General features: G+C 35.7%; 1 protein-coding gene across 1 annotated transcript in view; it reads right to left on the bottom strand.

Annotated features, from left to right (window-relative positions):
• Positions 1-16,255, bottom strand: part of LOC150078681 (GPI ethanolamine phosphate transferase 1-like) — a 132,411-nt gene that overhangs the window by 31,362 nt on the left and 84,794 nt on the right. The window contains exons 15-16 of the mRNA XM_090383893.1: positions 11,163-11,255; positions 1,946-2,037 (exon numbers count right to left, since the gene is read on the bottom strand). Coding sequence (XP_090240019.1) covers positions 1,946-2,037; positions 11,163-11,255 — 185 coding nt within the window. The remainder of the gene's footprint in view (positions 1-1,945; positions 2,038-11,162; positions 11,256-16,255) is intronic.

The following is a 16,255-nucleotide window of genomic DNA, read 5'->3' as shown; positions in this document are numbered from 1 at the left end:
TCTAATCAAGAAGCGTGTGCTATGCACTGCTGCTCCTTCCCACCTGGCTACGGAGGCGCCTATTATTCCCTAAATCCAGCTCACAAGTGACCTGTCAAAATGGCTAACCAGATTTGTTAAACATGCTTTTCCCTTTACAAAACCATGCTATGTGTCCTACAAGATTCCATTTCCATCTAAATGATCCTGAATTCCACCCTTGATTGTTGCCTCCATGATTTTCCCTACTACTGAAGTTAGACTGGCCGGTCGGTAATTTCCCTTTACACTCCTAGAACTGTCTTTATTTTCCAATTTACACCAATCCAACGGATTGGTGTTTTTCAACTTCACTTCCATAATATCTCATTGACACAAAGGGATTTTTTTATGTAAATATTGATGCAAAGTAACTGTTGAGCTCACCTGCAACTTTAGCTATGTTATCTAATACTATCCCACGTCCATTACATAAGGGTCCAATCTGATTTGTCCTTCTTTTCTTTGCTTAACTGCACTCTTTGCTCTCTTCTTTATTCTTACTCTTTGCTCTCTCCCAGACTCAGTAAAGATACTATAGTGAAAATTATACTTTGCTTAATAAAACATCTTTCTCCTTCAAAAAATGATGAAAATAATTCAACCATGGAAGACCAACATGGAACAAAACATCAGTGTTGCGCAAATTCTTTCCAAAATAAGAAATTACTTGACTCCAATGAGATTTTAAAAGATGAACTTGAGTCGGAAATTAATGAAATACTTTTAACTATTTTTGCTAAAAAAGTTCAAAGCCTAGAAAATATGGACTGAGATCATCTACGATTATCTCAGTACAGTAGTACTAGAATAGAATCCGAAAGGGCGTTTTCTGCCGCCAAATACTGTATGTACCAAAATTAGATCCATTTTAAATGATCATACTATTGATTGCTTATGTTTCTTAAGAGCTCACTTTATTCGAACAGGGAGTGTGGAATGAAAATAATGAAACTTTGCAGTAACAATATGTATTTTTTTGTTTTTAGAATAACTGTATTTTAACGATTTTTTTCAGAATATTTATTATTGCAATAAAAGTTTATTTAAAACATAATTCAAGTAATTACGGGTGCAATAAAGTAAGGAAAAAACTCACTTGTTTTTTCCTTACTTTATTGCACCTAATTGTCATCAAAATTTATTGAGAAAAAACGTTTGTTTGTTTTTGGAATACTGGTATCCCGGTTTCATATATTAAAAATACCGAAATACCAGTATTAAGATTTTGACCGGTACTGTAACCTACTGTTCACTAAACAAGAAAACCATTTGTGGATCAAACTGAAGTCACAGATGAGCATGGTACTGTTACTCCTTCAGTGTTGCAACCTGAACTGCATTGAAAGGAGAGAGAATTGCTATAACTTCATCCAGTGTCTTGCATAACAATATACATTATGCCATGAAGCAGCACCATAGCAAGGACTTCTGAACCAATGGTTCAGAAGTCCTTGCTATTATAGTGCATATTCCAGTGTTTACACTGGAATATTCACCATAATAGCAAGGACTTCCACATCCTGCTATTATGGTGTGGTATTCCTGGATGTAGAATTCCCATGACTCTAACCTGGTCCTCAAAATGAGAATCTCTCTGGAAAGCAGCATTTTGAAAACAGATAGAACATCTTGCACAACACACACCAGCAAAGTGTAAATATCAATAAAACCACTCTGTAGGTTGAATTTTCCAATTACTACCGGTATAGAGTAAAATAGGGCCAACCTGGAACAGCAGATTGGCCCTACTCTTCTCTATTGCTGAAATTATAACTACAACATAACCCTGAAATAAGGTGCTTTGATACACTCCAGTTTCATTTTCACTGAAACTGCAAAAAAAATGCAGTGTTTTCCAGACAATACATTATCATTAAGTGTAAAATAATATTACTGGTAATATGTGATTTGTAAATATACTTACACTAAATTGTAGTTTGATTCCCTGCCTACAACTGGGAGAAGAGGAAAGACAGCCATTGTCAAACAGGCAAAAAACCACAATGCAGTCAATCTCTAAAATTAAAAATGAACATAAGTTAATACTGTGTGTGTAAATTCAAAATAACATGCATTAAGCTACTAATAAATAATGTCAGTTTAATTGCTATTATACTATTATTTTTTTTATCTTTGATGTTTCTGAAAACTACTAACACTAAATATGCCAAAAATGCAGAAAAAAATATGGTTCCTTATATTCTTTATGCATTTAAATGTCAAAAAAAAGTCAATTTATCCTAAGGATATGACCATCTCCAGTAAATCACTAAGACAAATGCTAATAGTGCTTATATAAATTTTTTTATTTCAATTATCCTTAACACCAAGTGTTATTAACAAACACTCTGACATACAGAAATTAAATATATAAAAAAATATCTAATTATCTTTGAGGAGTACAGCCAAAATTTATAATAATAATCCCAGAACTGTATAAAATAAAAAATTCCAAAGACAGACAATCCTCCTTCAAACAATCCTGAAAAAAAAAATAAATAAATAAAAACAAGATTTAATAGAACAATAGAGAGCTTTCCAAAACAATGCATACATACATATATATAGACAAATATTTTTGATCAGTGTATTGAGTAGGGTTACTGTCAAGTGTAATTACAATGGAATAAATTGAGAATGCCTGCAAGGTAAAAGCAGATTTCCTGAAATTAAATAAAATTAAGATTAACTTAAAAATAACATAAAAATAAAAGTGTTACCTAAAGCTGTAGATACTAGGACTTTAACTACATCTTCATAGAGGCAGCCAAAACCATAGGAGCCACAGTAATAGGCAAGGTCTCTGTTTCTGTTATGAGGTATACATACAAAACGTATACATCATAGTCGACCCGACAGAGACCAAAAAGGAAGGAATAAAAAAAATATGATTCAAAAATAAATAAATAACTAAATAAAAGTAAAATGCTAAAATAAAACTGATAAATTCTGACAAAGGAAAAAATACTAAAATAAAATCTATCAAAGGAAAAAAGAGTGAAAGTATGAAAGAAGGCAAAATGACCAGTTTGAAATTTAAACAAAGTAAACTTAAGATGAAAGAATAAAGTCAGGTTTATTTGACAACTTGCTGTAGGATCAGACCGGAGACTGTGAAATTAGAGGAATGTAGTGAACATAGGACTGTATGAGAGACCAAAGAAATGATCTAATAGTTCTATGCATATTTATATTGGTTGAAGTAACCCCAAGTGTGTGGGAGGAGGGAAGGTGTGAAATGGTCAAAGTGAACTGTGCCCGTGTGACGGGGAAGTAAGCAATTAAACAAATGAGGCAGATGTGTAAGTAAAGGAAGAATAAATGACTATTAAAGTAGTGTTGAAAAGACACTCAACTTTGCTTAAGACGAAAAAAGAAGCGACAGAAAAAGGATAACATCTCGATATTGCTTTCAGCCAACGTAATCATGCACAAGAAATAATTTGTAGTGTTTAAAGGACAGCAGAAAGCAAGTGGAAAAAGGGGATAATAAATGAATAATAAATGATCTATAGGAATTTTGCTAGCAGGGACAGGGAGGTGATTATCCCACTGTACAAAGCAATGGTCAGGCCACACCTAGAGTACTGTGTACAGGTCTGGAGACCTCATTTTAGGAAGGATGCAGAGTTGCTAGAATGAGTATAAAGAAGGGCAACAAGATTGGTGAGGGAAACAAAGGGGTGCTCTTACCAAGAAAGGATTAAGTTCTGCAAATTGCAGCACCTGGAGAGTAGGCACCTCCTAGGTGATCTGATTGAGGTGTATAAGGCCTTGAATAGACGTTGTTCGTGAATACACAACTGCAGCTGTAAATCAAAACTTAAACAAAAATTTTTAACCAGCTAATCAGTACTACCCTATCAACAAAAAAATTTCAAAAAAAGTTAAAAATTAAAATATATATTAAAATCATGTGAGCAAGAATTTTTGTGTTCCCCCTGCATGGCTTTAGTTTCAATTTTCAACCTGTAAATCTAATTATTTTTTTAAATGGAGACGTATAACCACAGAAAAATTCTTTATAACTCTTGTTTAAAAATTGTGCTACTGTTTGTTTGCCCACTACTATGTTAATTTTCATACTTTGGTTTCCTTCAATTCTGCTGCAGCCATAAGGTAGTTATTTATTTTTTTTTTGATAACAGAGCTTCTGTTATTGTTGCTAAAGTTATTGTTTTACCCAATACAGTATCAAAATAAAGAACAAAATATTAAATTTTACTATTTTAAACTATTTCTTGCCTTTTTACAAAAATTGATTGAAACCAGAATAGATACCATATATGCCTGCTGTCTTAACTTTTTTTTTTCAATGAACCATACAAGGATGGTATGGTACATTGAAAAAAAAAGTACCATACTTTTTACCATAAAGGTATGGTACATTTTCAATGTACCATACCTTTATTTTATTTATTTATTATTGTTTTTTTTGTGATATTTTCAAAAAATGAGCAAAAACCAGTTTCTTATTTGAGAACAGATTTACAGTGGTACCTTGGTTTGCGAGCATAATTTGTTCCGGAAACGCGCTTGTAATCCAAAGCACTCGTATATCAAAGCGAATTTCCCCATGAGAAATAATGGAAACCCAGATGATTTGTTCCAAAACTCAAAAATATTCATATACTGTAAAAATGATTAATACAAAATACATACCTTTTTATATTTTTAATATTTAAATTTAATATACATAAAGCAATCGACTTTATTAATTATTGGGTAGAACAACTTTCACTGTCTCTAACGGAATCACTGCTATCTGTTGACTTTTTCTTTTTGTGCGACTTTAACAAGGAATCTTTCCAATGACACTTGCTTTTGCCTCCTTTTGAGGATTTCACGGAAATCAGATTCATCGCTCGCACTATTACAAAACGAGGAGGCACGCTTGATACACATAAACAAAGCTGCACTCGTGTAGCAACTGAATAAACAACACCATAAAGGCAGAGATGCACTATTACCACCTCACATTTTACTAAAGCACATTTCTAGGGGTTACTACCATAAAACAATTTCCAGTTGCGTTCCTGCTAGTGGAATCTGTTATAAACTGGTAGTAAACTCGATCTAATTGCATTTGCGATTATACTATCTGGAATAGTTGGTTTTTACGTTATTATGGTGAAATGTGTTTCCCCTTCACTGATATAAAAAACCATAAATACATTTTCAAAATCTTCTCTTCATTCCTATCGGGTTGCGTTCGGTTGGGGTGATTCTGCGTTCGACTGCCATTTCTTGTAAACACAAAGGCGAATCGTGTATAAGCGAATTCGGTTCGTGTTATATAAGATATCGTTCCCGTATTTATAAATCGTGTATGATCGAATTCGTGTAGTGTAAACACGTGTTATACGGGGACTGACTACTCGTATTACAAGACCTCGCTCGTTTATCAAGTTAAAATTTATTAAAAATTTTTGCTTGTCTTGCAAAACACTTGCATACCAAGTTACTCGTAATCCAGGGTATCACAGTAATTGAAAATAATATAATTGGAGGAAATTTTTCAACATACAAGAAATGTAACACAGCTCAGTATCAAGGGTTAAAAGTACACAATTTTTTTTTTATTGTTTAACCAGAAATTTTTCTTCCATATACCACTTGCTTGCTCACTAAGACATGATACATTATTAACTGGTTGGCATAAGTTTGCTAACAGAGACCACTCATAGGATGATACATCAATAAGTCTCAAAACAGATATTACAACAGTATCTTGAGTTTTAAATAAACAGCAGGTTCACCTTTTCATGATGGTATTTATATAAAATCAATATTAGCTTTATTTAAGATTAACTCATGGATAACAGTTTAATTTCCAATGTGAACATAAGCCTAAGCTTTGAAGTTGAAAGGTGGTCCCTGTCACAAGGTAGAAACAAAACAGTGAAATGTATGAAATTTTCAAATTATTGGAATGCAAGATAACCCAATCTGTTGATGACTGGTCTTTACTGTTCTGGTACCATTGTAATGGAATATCAGCAGGGTATAACATATTTGGATGATAATGGATAAGAGGATGTAATTTAAATTTCTTTTAGATTTCTTGAGTCTGAACCTCTTAGATAATATAACACCTTAAACATGTTTTAATATAAATACAAAGGATGTTCAGAAATTAAGGTGCAAATAACATTACAGGAAAGTGATGTGAATAACAGAAGCATCATTTCCTTACATGGTAGTAGGGTGGGGGGGATAATAGTATGTGCCATAAGAAACAGCAGAATAATCTGCAAAATGAATACATATATTCCAATGGCAACAGCAATGAAAACTACATTAAGCCACTTGTAGACTTCTTCCCAAGAAAAGAAATGTACACTAATTACTGCTTCACAATAGATAAACTGAGGGATGCTGTTTGTTAAATAAGACCGGGACTGCTACAAAAATGTGCAATTTTGCAGATGCTTTTAGTAAATTTTATGAAGAATTCATAATAACTGGCAAGTATGCAATGAGACAAATGCTACTTTCATTTTATTATTACTTCAATTTATAAAAAGATATATTCATTTAAAATTCAGTCATAAGTTAGGAAGTGGGGAAGGGGGAGAACATTAGCAGAGGCATATGATGCAAGAAAGCAAGCTTATGCAGCATCAGCCAAAAAAAAAAAAAAACAAAAACCACTTCACTCCTCCGTTCATTCAAAATACCTGTCCAGCTGCGCCTTAAATTTATTTAGGCTATCAACTTCCACAACAAGGGATGAAAGTCTATTCCACCAATCAACTACCCGCTGGCTAAAGGCAAATTTCCAAACATCTATCTGACATCTGTCTTTCCTTAATTTGAATTTATGCCCTCTCAGGTAATTATTCTGAGCAAGAGTAAGATTCCCATCAGCATTGAGCATGCTCAAACCATTCAACTCTTTATACACCTCTATCAGATCACCTCGCCGGTGCCTAGTCTCCAGACACTGTGATTTGCAAAACTTAAGCCTTTCTTCGTAAGAGCAACCCTTTGTTCCATTCACTAATCTTGTTGCCCTTCTCTGTACTCATTCCAGCAGCTCTACATCCTTCTTGAAATGAGGCCTCCAGACCTGTATAAAGTACTCAAGGTGTGGCCTGACCATTGCCTTATACAAGGGAATAATCACCTGCTTATCTCTGCTAGAAAAATTCATTCCTGTATATCACTGACAAGACACCATGAGCTACTCTTGCAGCCCATCTGCACTGCTCAGAGAACGTCATATCTGCCTGCACAATTACCCCCAGGTCCTTTTCATTCTCTACCACTGTCAGTGTAGTACCACAGAGTTGATACGTTGCTCTGGGGTTGCAGTTTTCCATATGTAGTACTTTACATTTGTCAATGTTAAACTTCATTTGCCACCTCTCAGCCCATCTGCTCAACCTTTCCAGATCCTGTTGCAGCAGCATAGCGTCAGTAGTGTCCTTAACAACCCTGCCAACCTTTGTATTGTCTGCAAACTTGGACATTAAGCTTGATATACCATCATCAATATTATTTATAAATACAGAAAACAATAATGGACCCAACACTGAACCCTGAGGGACTCCACTAATAACATTAGTCCACGATGAGCAGTGTCCATTGATTACCACTCTCTGTCTTCTACTCCTCAACCACCCCTTTATCCATAGCAGCAATTTGCCTCCAATGCCACACTGCTCCAATTTGTGCAGCAGTCTTCCATGTGCAACAGTATCAAAAGCCTTTCTAAGATCAAAGTATATAATATCAAAGTTATTCCCTGCATCCAGCTCTTTTGTGACTGCATCATAGTATCCAATCAAATTGGTCAGGCAAGACTTCCCCTTAACAAAACCATGCTGTGTCCAAGCTATAACTGAAGTCTTGTCTAGATGATCCTGTAGTGCTTCTTTAACCAGTGCCTCCATTAATTTTCCTGGAACAGAAGTTAAATTCACAGGTCTATAATTTCTTGTGTCAGCCTTTGATCCTCCTTTGTGGATTGGGGTCACATTTGCACATCTCCATATATGGGTACCTCCCCTGAGTCCTGAGTCTATGGGTACCTCCCCTGAGTCCAAGGAAGCTCTCATAATTATGGCTATGGGTTTGCTTACTTCCTTTGCTGCCTCCTTTAATATAACTGGATAGATCCCATCCACCCCAGGTGCCTTTCTTGTGTTTATCTTCAACAATTTCTCCTCCACTTTACTCTCAGTTATTACAAGATTATCTAACTTAATGACAGAGATTAATACACCTCTGACATTCCCCTCGCTGAATAACTCCTCATGTGTGAATGTCGATGCAAAATATTCACTTAGTTTGTTAGCTACCTGAGCAGGATCATCAACAGTTGAACCATCGATATCAAGTGGACCAATCTGATTCATCCCCTTCCGACTAGAGTTTACATAAGTAAAGAACTCTTTGCTGTTTTTCTTTGCATCCTTTGCCAAAGATTTCTCATAATCTGCCTTTGCCTGCCTAACCTCCTTTGTGACTTTGTTACAGACCAGCTTATATCTATCATAGGCTTCTGTGTCACGTGTTAATTTATGTATCCCATGCATTTTTCTTCTCTGCCATGTGTCTCATTAGTTCATCTGACATCCATTTAGACCTAAACCTTGAACAATATTTCTTAGTTGGTATGTAAAGCCTAGTAGCTTCCAAGATAAGTTCTTTGAATGCTTCCCATTTTGAATTTGCTGTTGGTAACATCATCAGTTGGTCCCACTGTATAGAATTTAAATACTGTCTCAGACCATCACAGTCACCTTTACGAAAACAAAAACCCTTCCCTTTACCTGTGATGGTAGTTACCTCCTTGAGTAAATCCCACTTCAACACACTGTGATCACTGCCACCTAGTGGTTCATTTATCTGCAGGTTCTTAATGCATGAAGAATCACTACTGATAATCAAATCAAGAGTATTGCTCCCTCTTGTTGCCTCACGAACATGCTGATGTAGAAAACAATCATCCAATAAATCCACAAAAGCCTTGCTAGTGTGTGAGTGACCAACCCACAAATTCCAGTCAATATCTGGGAAATTAAAATCCCCCTTTATAAGATTCTCTGATTTACTGGCCCACTCTATTTCCCTGTACATTTTCTTATTATACTCATCAGAGTCATTAGGCCTATAGCACACTCCAACTCTCAATTTTGGTTTGGTATTACATAAGCACTCTCCCAATGCTTATGTCACACCAAACTGACTCGACACTGCACTGTCCAGCGATGTCGACTGGCCTGTACTTGGATTTTATGTGTTTCTTAACTAATGGCATAACCCCTCCTCCCTTCCTATCCTGTCTATCCTTTCTGTAGGTGTTGTACTCACCAAATTCCAGTTCTGCATTCCTTATAACTGTGTGACACCATGTCTCTGATATCCCAACAATATCTGCCTTTGATGCTTTGAGCAATACCTCAAATTCATCAAATTTATTTACCAAACTCCTAGCATTGGTGTACACGCAAGTATACATGCACCTGTTCCTATTCTTAGCTACCCTAACACAACCCATGTGTTCACTTGTACCGCAATAACTCCCAGCAGTCTCTGAAACAACCTACATCTTGTTTTCTGCTCATTCCAATAGAAGCAGTTTAAGAATCACTTTCACCTCTGCCAGTGGCTACTGTTAATCTATTAGTCCTTGTATCCCCCAAGCTAGCTGTTTTCCGACCCACTTAACACTGCCTCGATAGCATCGGCAAATATTCTTGCACCCTTTCTATTTAAGTGTATCCCATCCCTGTAGAAGCAGTCACTCCTGTTAACAAGTACAAACCAGGCAGAAAAAAATTCTACCCCTTGAGCTTTGCACAATCTTTTCAGGGCCGAATTGATCCACAAGGCTCTCATCATATACTCCCTCCTATCGTGTCTGGGCAGAATTGCAGACACTTTCAAATTCAACCCTAATTCACGGCTTTTTTTCAACAGTGACCTGTACTTGTTAAGTAATTCTGCCAGTCTCCTACTCTTAATATCATTTGTGCCAACGTGTACAACTATATCACCTTTTGTGCCCTTAAAAGATGATATCCGCTCTACAACGTCATCAACCTTTGCCCCTGGCAGACATACCCTGGTCCTGTTCCACCTATCCTTTTTACAAAGCATGTTCCCCGTTTCCCTGACAATAGTCACCAACAACTACTAGTTCCTGTTGGACCAGCGCATTCTGCATTGGGGGTTGCCGCTGTGTTGCGTGATGACCAAGTGCAAGCTCTGGTGTTGATGTGGGCAGCTGAGAGCTTGATGGGCCCCTCAATTTAGATCCTTCGAGGGCATCCACCCTGTCCTTCAAGCTCTCATATAGGCCCATAACAACGCTGAGTTGTCGCCTGATTTCGTTACACTCTTTGCATCGTGCACACACAAAGACATCCCCCATGGCAATATCATGTCCCGTACCAGCTTGCTCCACAAACATCATGCAAACAGTGCATTTTAAAAGGCTGTGATTCAGAGGGCAACTGCCCCCCTCAGTTCTCCTCTGAGCCACAGCACTCCCATTAGCTTGAGCCTTTTGCTTTGCTGCTCTGGTCTCAGTCATGATTTTGATTTAATTTTAATAAAATTTCAATTTCAGTACAAAAGTATAACCCTAAACTTGTATCCCAACACAGTTATAACGCTATACATATTTTTCAGTATCAAGTATTTTCTACGATTTCCGTTTATATAACTTCCGTATCAAGTTATGTATTAATTAATTATGTTACGTTTGTAATCTAAGTCGTTATATGTATTTAGTTAAAAGTACAATTTAACTGACAACAAAATTTAACAAAATTAATAGATTTTACTGATTAATTGACAATATTATATTATATACTATACTATACTAACTAACATAACAAATCTTGCATTCAGACACCAGTCAAAGATAACTGAAAATAGATGACTAAATGACTGAAAGATTCTCAGTCATTTAGTCATCTAGTTAAATACATCCTTGATCAATTTTTAAACAAGGCTGATGATCAGCATATTCTCAGAATGTCTATTCTCAGTGGATGGTTGATGAAACATCACAAATAATAATAAATGAAAATTATTATTTTAACTGAATATCATAATAACAAGATGTTATAATAAGACTTAACAGATAAGATTTGTTTCCACTGTATGCAAATTCTCCAACTTACTTTATTTGAGTCCTTTAATTTTGTAAAAAATGGCCAAACTGCAAATGCTACAAGTCCAAATGATAGCAATTCTCGTCTGAAAAATGATGCTACCTGAAATACATTTCAGCAGAGAAAACTGTTGAATTTCTTATTTATTAAAACAAATAAAATTACACCTTAAATCCAAAGAAAACAAAGGATACAAGGGTTAGATATAAAAACAGTTGGTATAAAATAAAAATATAAATTTATAAAGAGAGGCTAGAGTATTATTCATCAACTATAAGATATAACAAAGGGTTTATATTATATATATACCAAAATTTTCACATTCTATATACTGTACACATTAAACAATACATAGAAGAAAAATCACCTCAATTTTAAAAAGAGATTGCCTTCTTTCTTTTCCTACTAACTTTTTCTGCAAGCACAACTTAGTTTATCAACAGTGTGTTTTAGCATACTACAATAAATGTTTCTTCAGATATAAGATAAAATTTATTGTTCATCACTCATGTGCAAGGTAAATAAATGATGGTATGGCAACTTAAAAAAAAAAAAATAGGTTGTTTAAACTTAAATCAGTATAGGTTGATATGACTATTAAATAAAACTACAACACTAACTAATATCAATTTTAATAATTTATTTAACCATTTATCTTGAAATCAGTAGCCATAAATTTCAAACTTGAATTTTCAATTTCATTCATTACTTCCAACTTCTCTTCATTACTTCAAACAATCTCCCAATGTACTTGGAAGAAGAAGTTCCACAAAAGTGAAAACAGACAAATTAATCAACTTGACAACCAATGTGATTATTCAATTATGTAATTTCATAATTAAAATTAATTTAATTCTGGTCTTGAGAGTAATCAGATTTATCATAACCCTATAACCTATCCGATTTATGAAATAAAGGTTCATGATATGAATTAAATTAATTTTTAATTATGAAACTTCATAACTGAATAATTGCTTTAGTCATCAAATTGATTGATTTGTCTGCTTCACTATTGTGGAATGAAAACAGATCTCTATAAGCCTTTGCTATCGATATTTTGGCAGGAAATTCATAACTTTCATTTGGTAGCTTAAATTTAACCTCTTTAGTAGTTAAAGTTTTGTGAACAGTTTAATTTCTATAGTATTTTGTTAATAAAAATTCTGTAATATATTGTAAATTTAATTTCATAATCTTCCTAAAGTTCAAATTTTACTTAAATAATGGTTGCTATAAGATCCAATTACAATACAAAGTCCAAAGACATCATGACTCAGGAGGAAATGCCTGCAAACATTTCCTATGTGAGTCACGACTTTGTCATTTGTAAAACCTGTGGCATGTATTCTAAGGCTGGTCCAACAGACAGACCTAGCTCAAATGATGATTCTTTTCTTTGCACCCGACGTAAGGTGTGTACTGATCTCAAATTAGAACTTGGTACATTATGAGAATTTGAGTCACTGAAGAAATGAGTGCTTGCCCTAGAAACAAATGTAATTGGGAACTCATCAGGGACTCAAGTATCTCGTGACTTGCCAAATGATGCACACCAGATTCGGGTCCCAAAAAAAGAAGTTGGGTGTAGACCTCTCTGATCAAAGGTGATCCAGTTTTATTGGGAAACTTTATTGTCAGGGAAATGGGTAGGTATTAGTTTCTGTAATAAACATAGGTGTCCAGAATCCAGTGTTTTGCCAGGAGCAACAATTGATAATGTTACCAACAGATTGTCAGCTATTAAGGGATGTAAAGAGAGCATTATTATTCATGCAGGTAATAACAATATTAAATGTTCACAACCTGCTGGATAAATATAGGACTATGCTGAAAAAAAAATGTTGCAAGTTAGGTCAGAATGTGTACGTGTCTGCAATTCTGCCCAGACACAACAGGAGAGATGTGCTGAGAGAATCTGTTTATCTGATGGTATGAGTCAAAGTCATGCTTGCACTCACCTCAAGAATTCTTGTTTGTTGCCACAACAGCCAATGTTGATAAAATGTTCTAAGGGTAGCAATGTTTCAAATGAGGGGGAAGATAAAGCTTGAGATACAAACCTAAATAACCTCAAGGGTGTGGTGTATCAGAGAAGTAAGCTACAAAAGATTACTTAGTCTTAACTGTGTCTAGAGTAATGCCAGGAAAGTTGTCAATAAAATGGCTGAAATTGAACTCCTGGTTAGGACAACTAATGCTGACGTAATAGGGTTAACAGAAACATGGTGCCACCGGGAAATTGGGAATGACAAGTTCCACTACAGTATGTATAATGTATTTAGAAAAGTAAGGGAAAATAGAAGGGGTCATGCTTCTTATCAAAGAGCAGCCTGAGTGCAAAAAGAGCTTTGACTGAGTCTGAAGTTGCTTCTGCCAGCATAGAATCTGTGTGGTGTAAGTTAGTTGGAAGCAAAGGTATAATGAGAATAGGAGTAGTCCACAGACTGGAAAATTGTGAAAAGTATGACGAGAATTTCTACATGCAGATATGGAAAGGGCAGGCAAGCAAGCAAGTGTGAATGTCTTATTATGGGTGACTTTAATCTGCTTGGTTTGGTTTTTTTTTAGGAGCATTAGCAACTAAGGCCATATTGCTCCGGGGATATGCGGTGGTCATTTCCTGACCTTTCCGCATCCTCCATAGTTGGTGGCTCACGGGCTCGAACCCCGGTCTAATCAAGAAGCGTGTGCTATGCAGTGCTGCTCCTGCCCACCTGGCTATGGAGGCGCTGACTTTAATCTGCCCCAGATTGATTGGAATAAATAGAAGGGAAACCCACCAGGGAAAAAAATTTTTTTTTAAATAAACTAGATGATTATTATTTATACTAGGCATGTTAGAAAGAGTACTACGGGTGAGAATATTCTTGACCTCATCATTACTAATGATTCAGATGACATCACAGGGCTTAAAGTACAGGAACCACTGTCAGGAAGTGATCATGTAATCGTCAGTTGGAAGATGAAAAAAAACAGTGCCATACTTAAAGGTAAAGGCACAGGTTTTAACTTCTAAAGAGGTAACTTTAACAGTTCAAAGTGTACTATATGGCACTATTAATTGGACAGATTGCCAAGTGAGGGCAAATACATTTGAATTTGCGAATACTTTTAAAGCATTCGCAAATTCAATGCATCAATGCATTGAATCAATGCATACAAGCCATCAATGCATACATATCATTAAGAAAATATTGCAGAAGGAAGATGCCGAAATGGATGAATGCGGAGCTGGCCAGTCAAATAGAGCACAAAAAGATAGCATGGAATGGTTACAGAGCAATAAGAAGTACTGAAGCCTACAACAGGTACAAGTTGATATGTAATAGTACCACAAAGAAGTTGGGGAGGCCAAGGCTACATACAAAAAGCACTCGCTAAGAGAGGAAAGAATGGGAGAAAGGAATTCTTCATGTATGTGAATACAATGCAGAATAAAATGAATCAGATTGGACCCTTGTGCACTAAGTGTAAGAAATTCTTAAATAACTCAGCTGATGTTGCGAATAAATTGAATAGATACTTTGCATTGGTCTTTACTGACGAAAGACCCATCATGCTGAGAAGAAGTTGTACAAGTGAGGCTGAGCCATATGAAATTAGTGATGTAGTGATTACAGACAACTCTTTATTACAAAAACTTTTGAGTATAAAGGCAAGTAAGGCTCCTGGTGTTAACTGCATATACCTGGTAATTTTGAGGGAGACTGCCAAAGAGCATACTGAACCACTGAGAATAATTATGAGGGCATTGTTGGACTTGGGGGGAGATACCTTTAAATTGGAGAAATGCCAACGCATCGCCAATACATAAAGGTGGTTCTAAGAGTGGAGTTAGTAAGTACTTACTAGTTAGTCTGATTTCAGTTGGAGGGAAAAGCTTAGCCACAATGATTAAGAGTGCAACCAGGGACATTTAGATAGATATGGCATTCTAAAGGATATACACAACATGGTTCTATTAAGGAAAAATCATGTTTAATTAACTAACTTAGTAGGCTATTTTGACACAGTTAATCATGAGCTGGATGGAGGGAACAATTCTGACAGTTTATTTGGATTTGAGCAAGCCATTTGACTTGGTCTCTCAGAAGAGGTTACTGTATAAGCTGGAAGAGGTTTGGATTACTGGAAAGGTTATAAGATGGACTGCTGGGTGGCTACAGGGTAGAAGGCAGAGGGTTGTCATTAATAGATATTCTTCAGGTTGGTGTAACATTAGGAGTGGGGTCCCCCAAGGATAGATTCTTGGACCACTGTTGTTTCTCGTTTTTTGAAAAAGGGGTAGAAGACAAGTCAAAATCTGCACACAACACAAAAATTGGTAGAGTTGTTAATGATCAGTGCCAAGAAGCATTCCATCAGGATGACTTTAACAGACTTCAAAGATGGTCAGAGAAGCAACAGCTATGTTTTAATGCAGCTAAATACAAGGTCTTACACTAGGAGAATAGCAACCCCAAAATAAATTATAATTTGGTACAGTTGAATTAAAAACAGTGGAGGAAGAAAGTCTTAACCTTATCGTAACTCTGGGAGTTATGATAAGGGCAGATATGAAGTTTTCTGAACAGTGTAAACAGGTAGAGAGGAAAGCCCATGGTGTCCTATCAATGATTTATTGAACACTATCCTACAGAGACAGGGAGATCATAATCTCACTGTATAAAGCAATTGTAAGACCACATTTGGAATACTGTGTTCAAGTATGGAAACCGCATCTGAAAAAAAGATACCGAGCTTCTTGAAAGGGTTCAAATATGGGCAACTTGAATGGTCAGATCCACAAAAAGGAAAGACTCCGATTATGTGGGCTATGGAGCTTGCAAATCAGGTGACCCGATTGAGGTTAATAAGGCTCTGAGAGAGAGAGATTATTAAAATGAAGTAAGTTGGAATTTTCACTGTTATAAAGAATCCAAAACTAGCAGCCATAAATTCAAATTACAGGGGTTGATGTTTAGATAGACTGTCGGAAGTTTTTTAGCCAGCAAGTCATTGATTGATAGAATAAGTTGTCCTTGCAGGTAGTTGAGGCTGACTGAATAAATTCAAATATCAAGCAGATAGTTATATGAGGAGAGAAGCATACAATTTGTATT

This window comes from Mastigoproctus giganteus, chromosome 10 (assembly GCF_048544385.1).
Source record: "Mastigoproctus giganteus isolate SK-2022 chromosome 10, ASM4854438v1, whole genome shotgun sequence".
Taxonomy (NCBI): domain Eukaryota; kingdom Metazoa; phylum Arthropoda; class Arachnida; order Uropygi; family Thelyphonidae; genus Mastigoproctus; species Mastigoproctus giganteus.
This window is presented reverse-complemented; position numbering and strand designations above follow the sequence as displayed.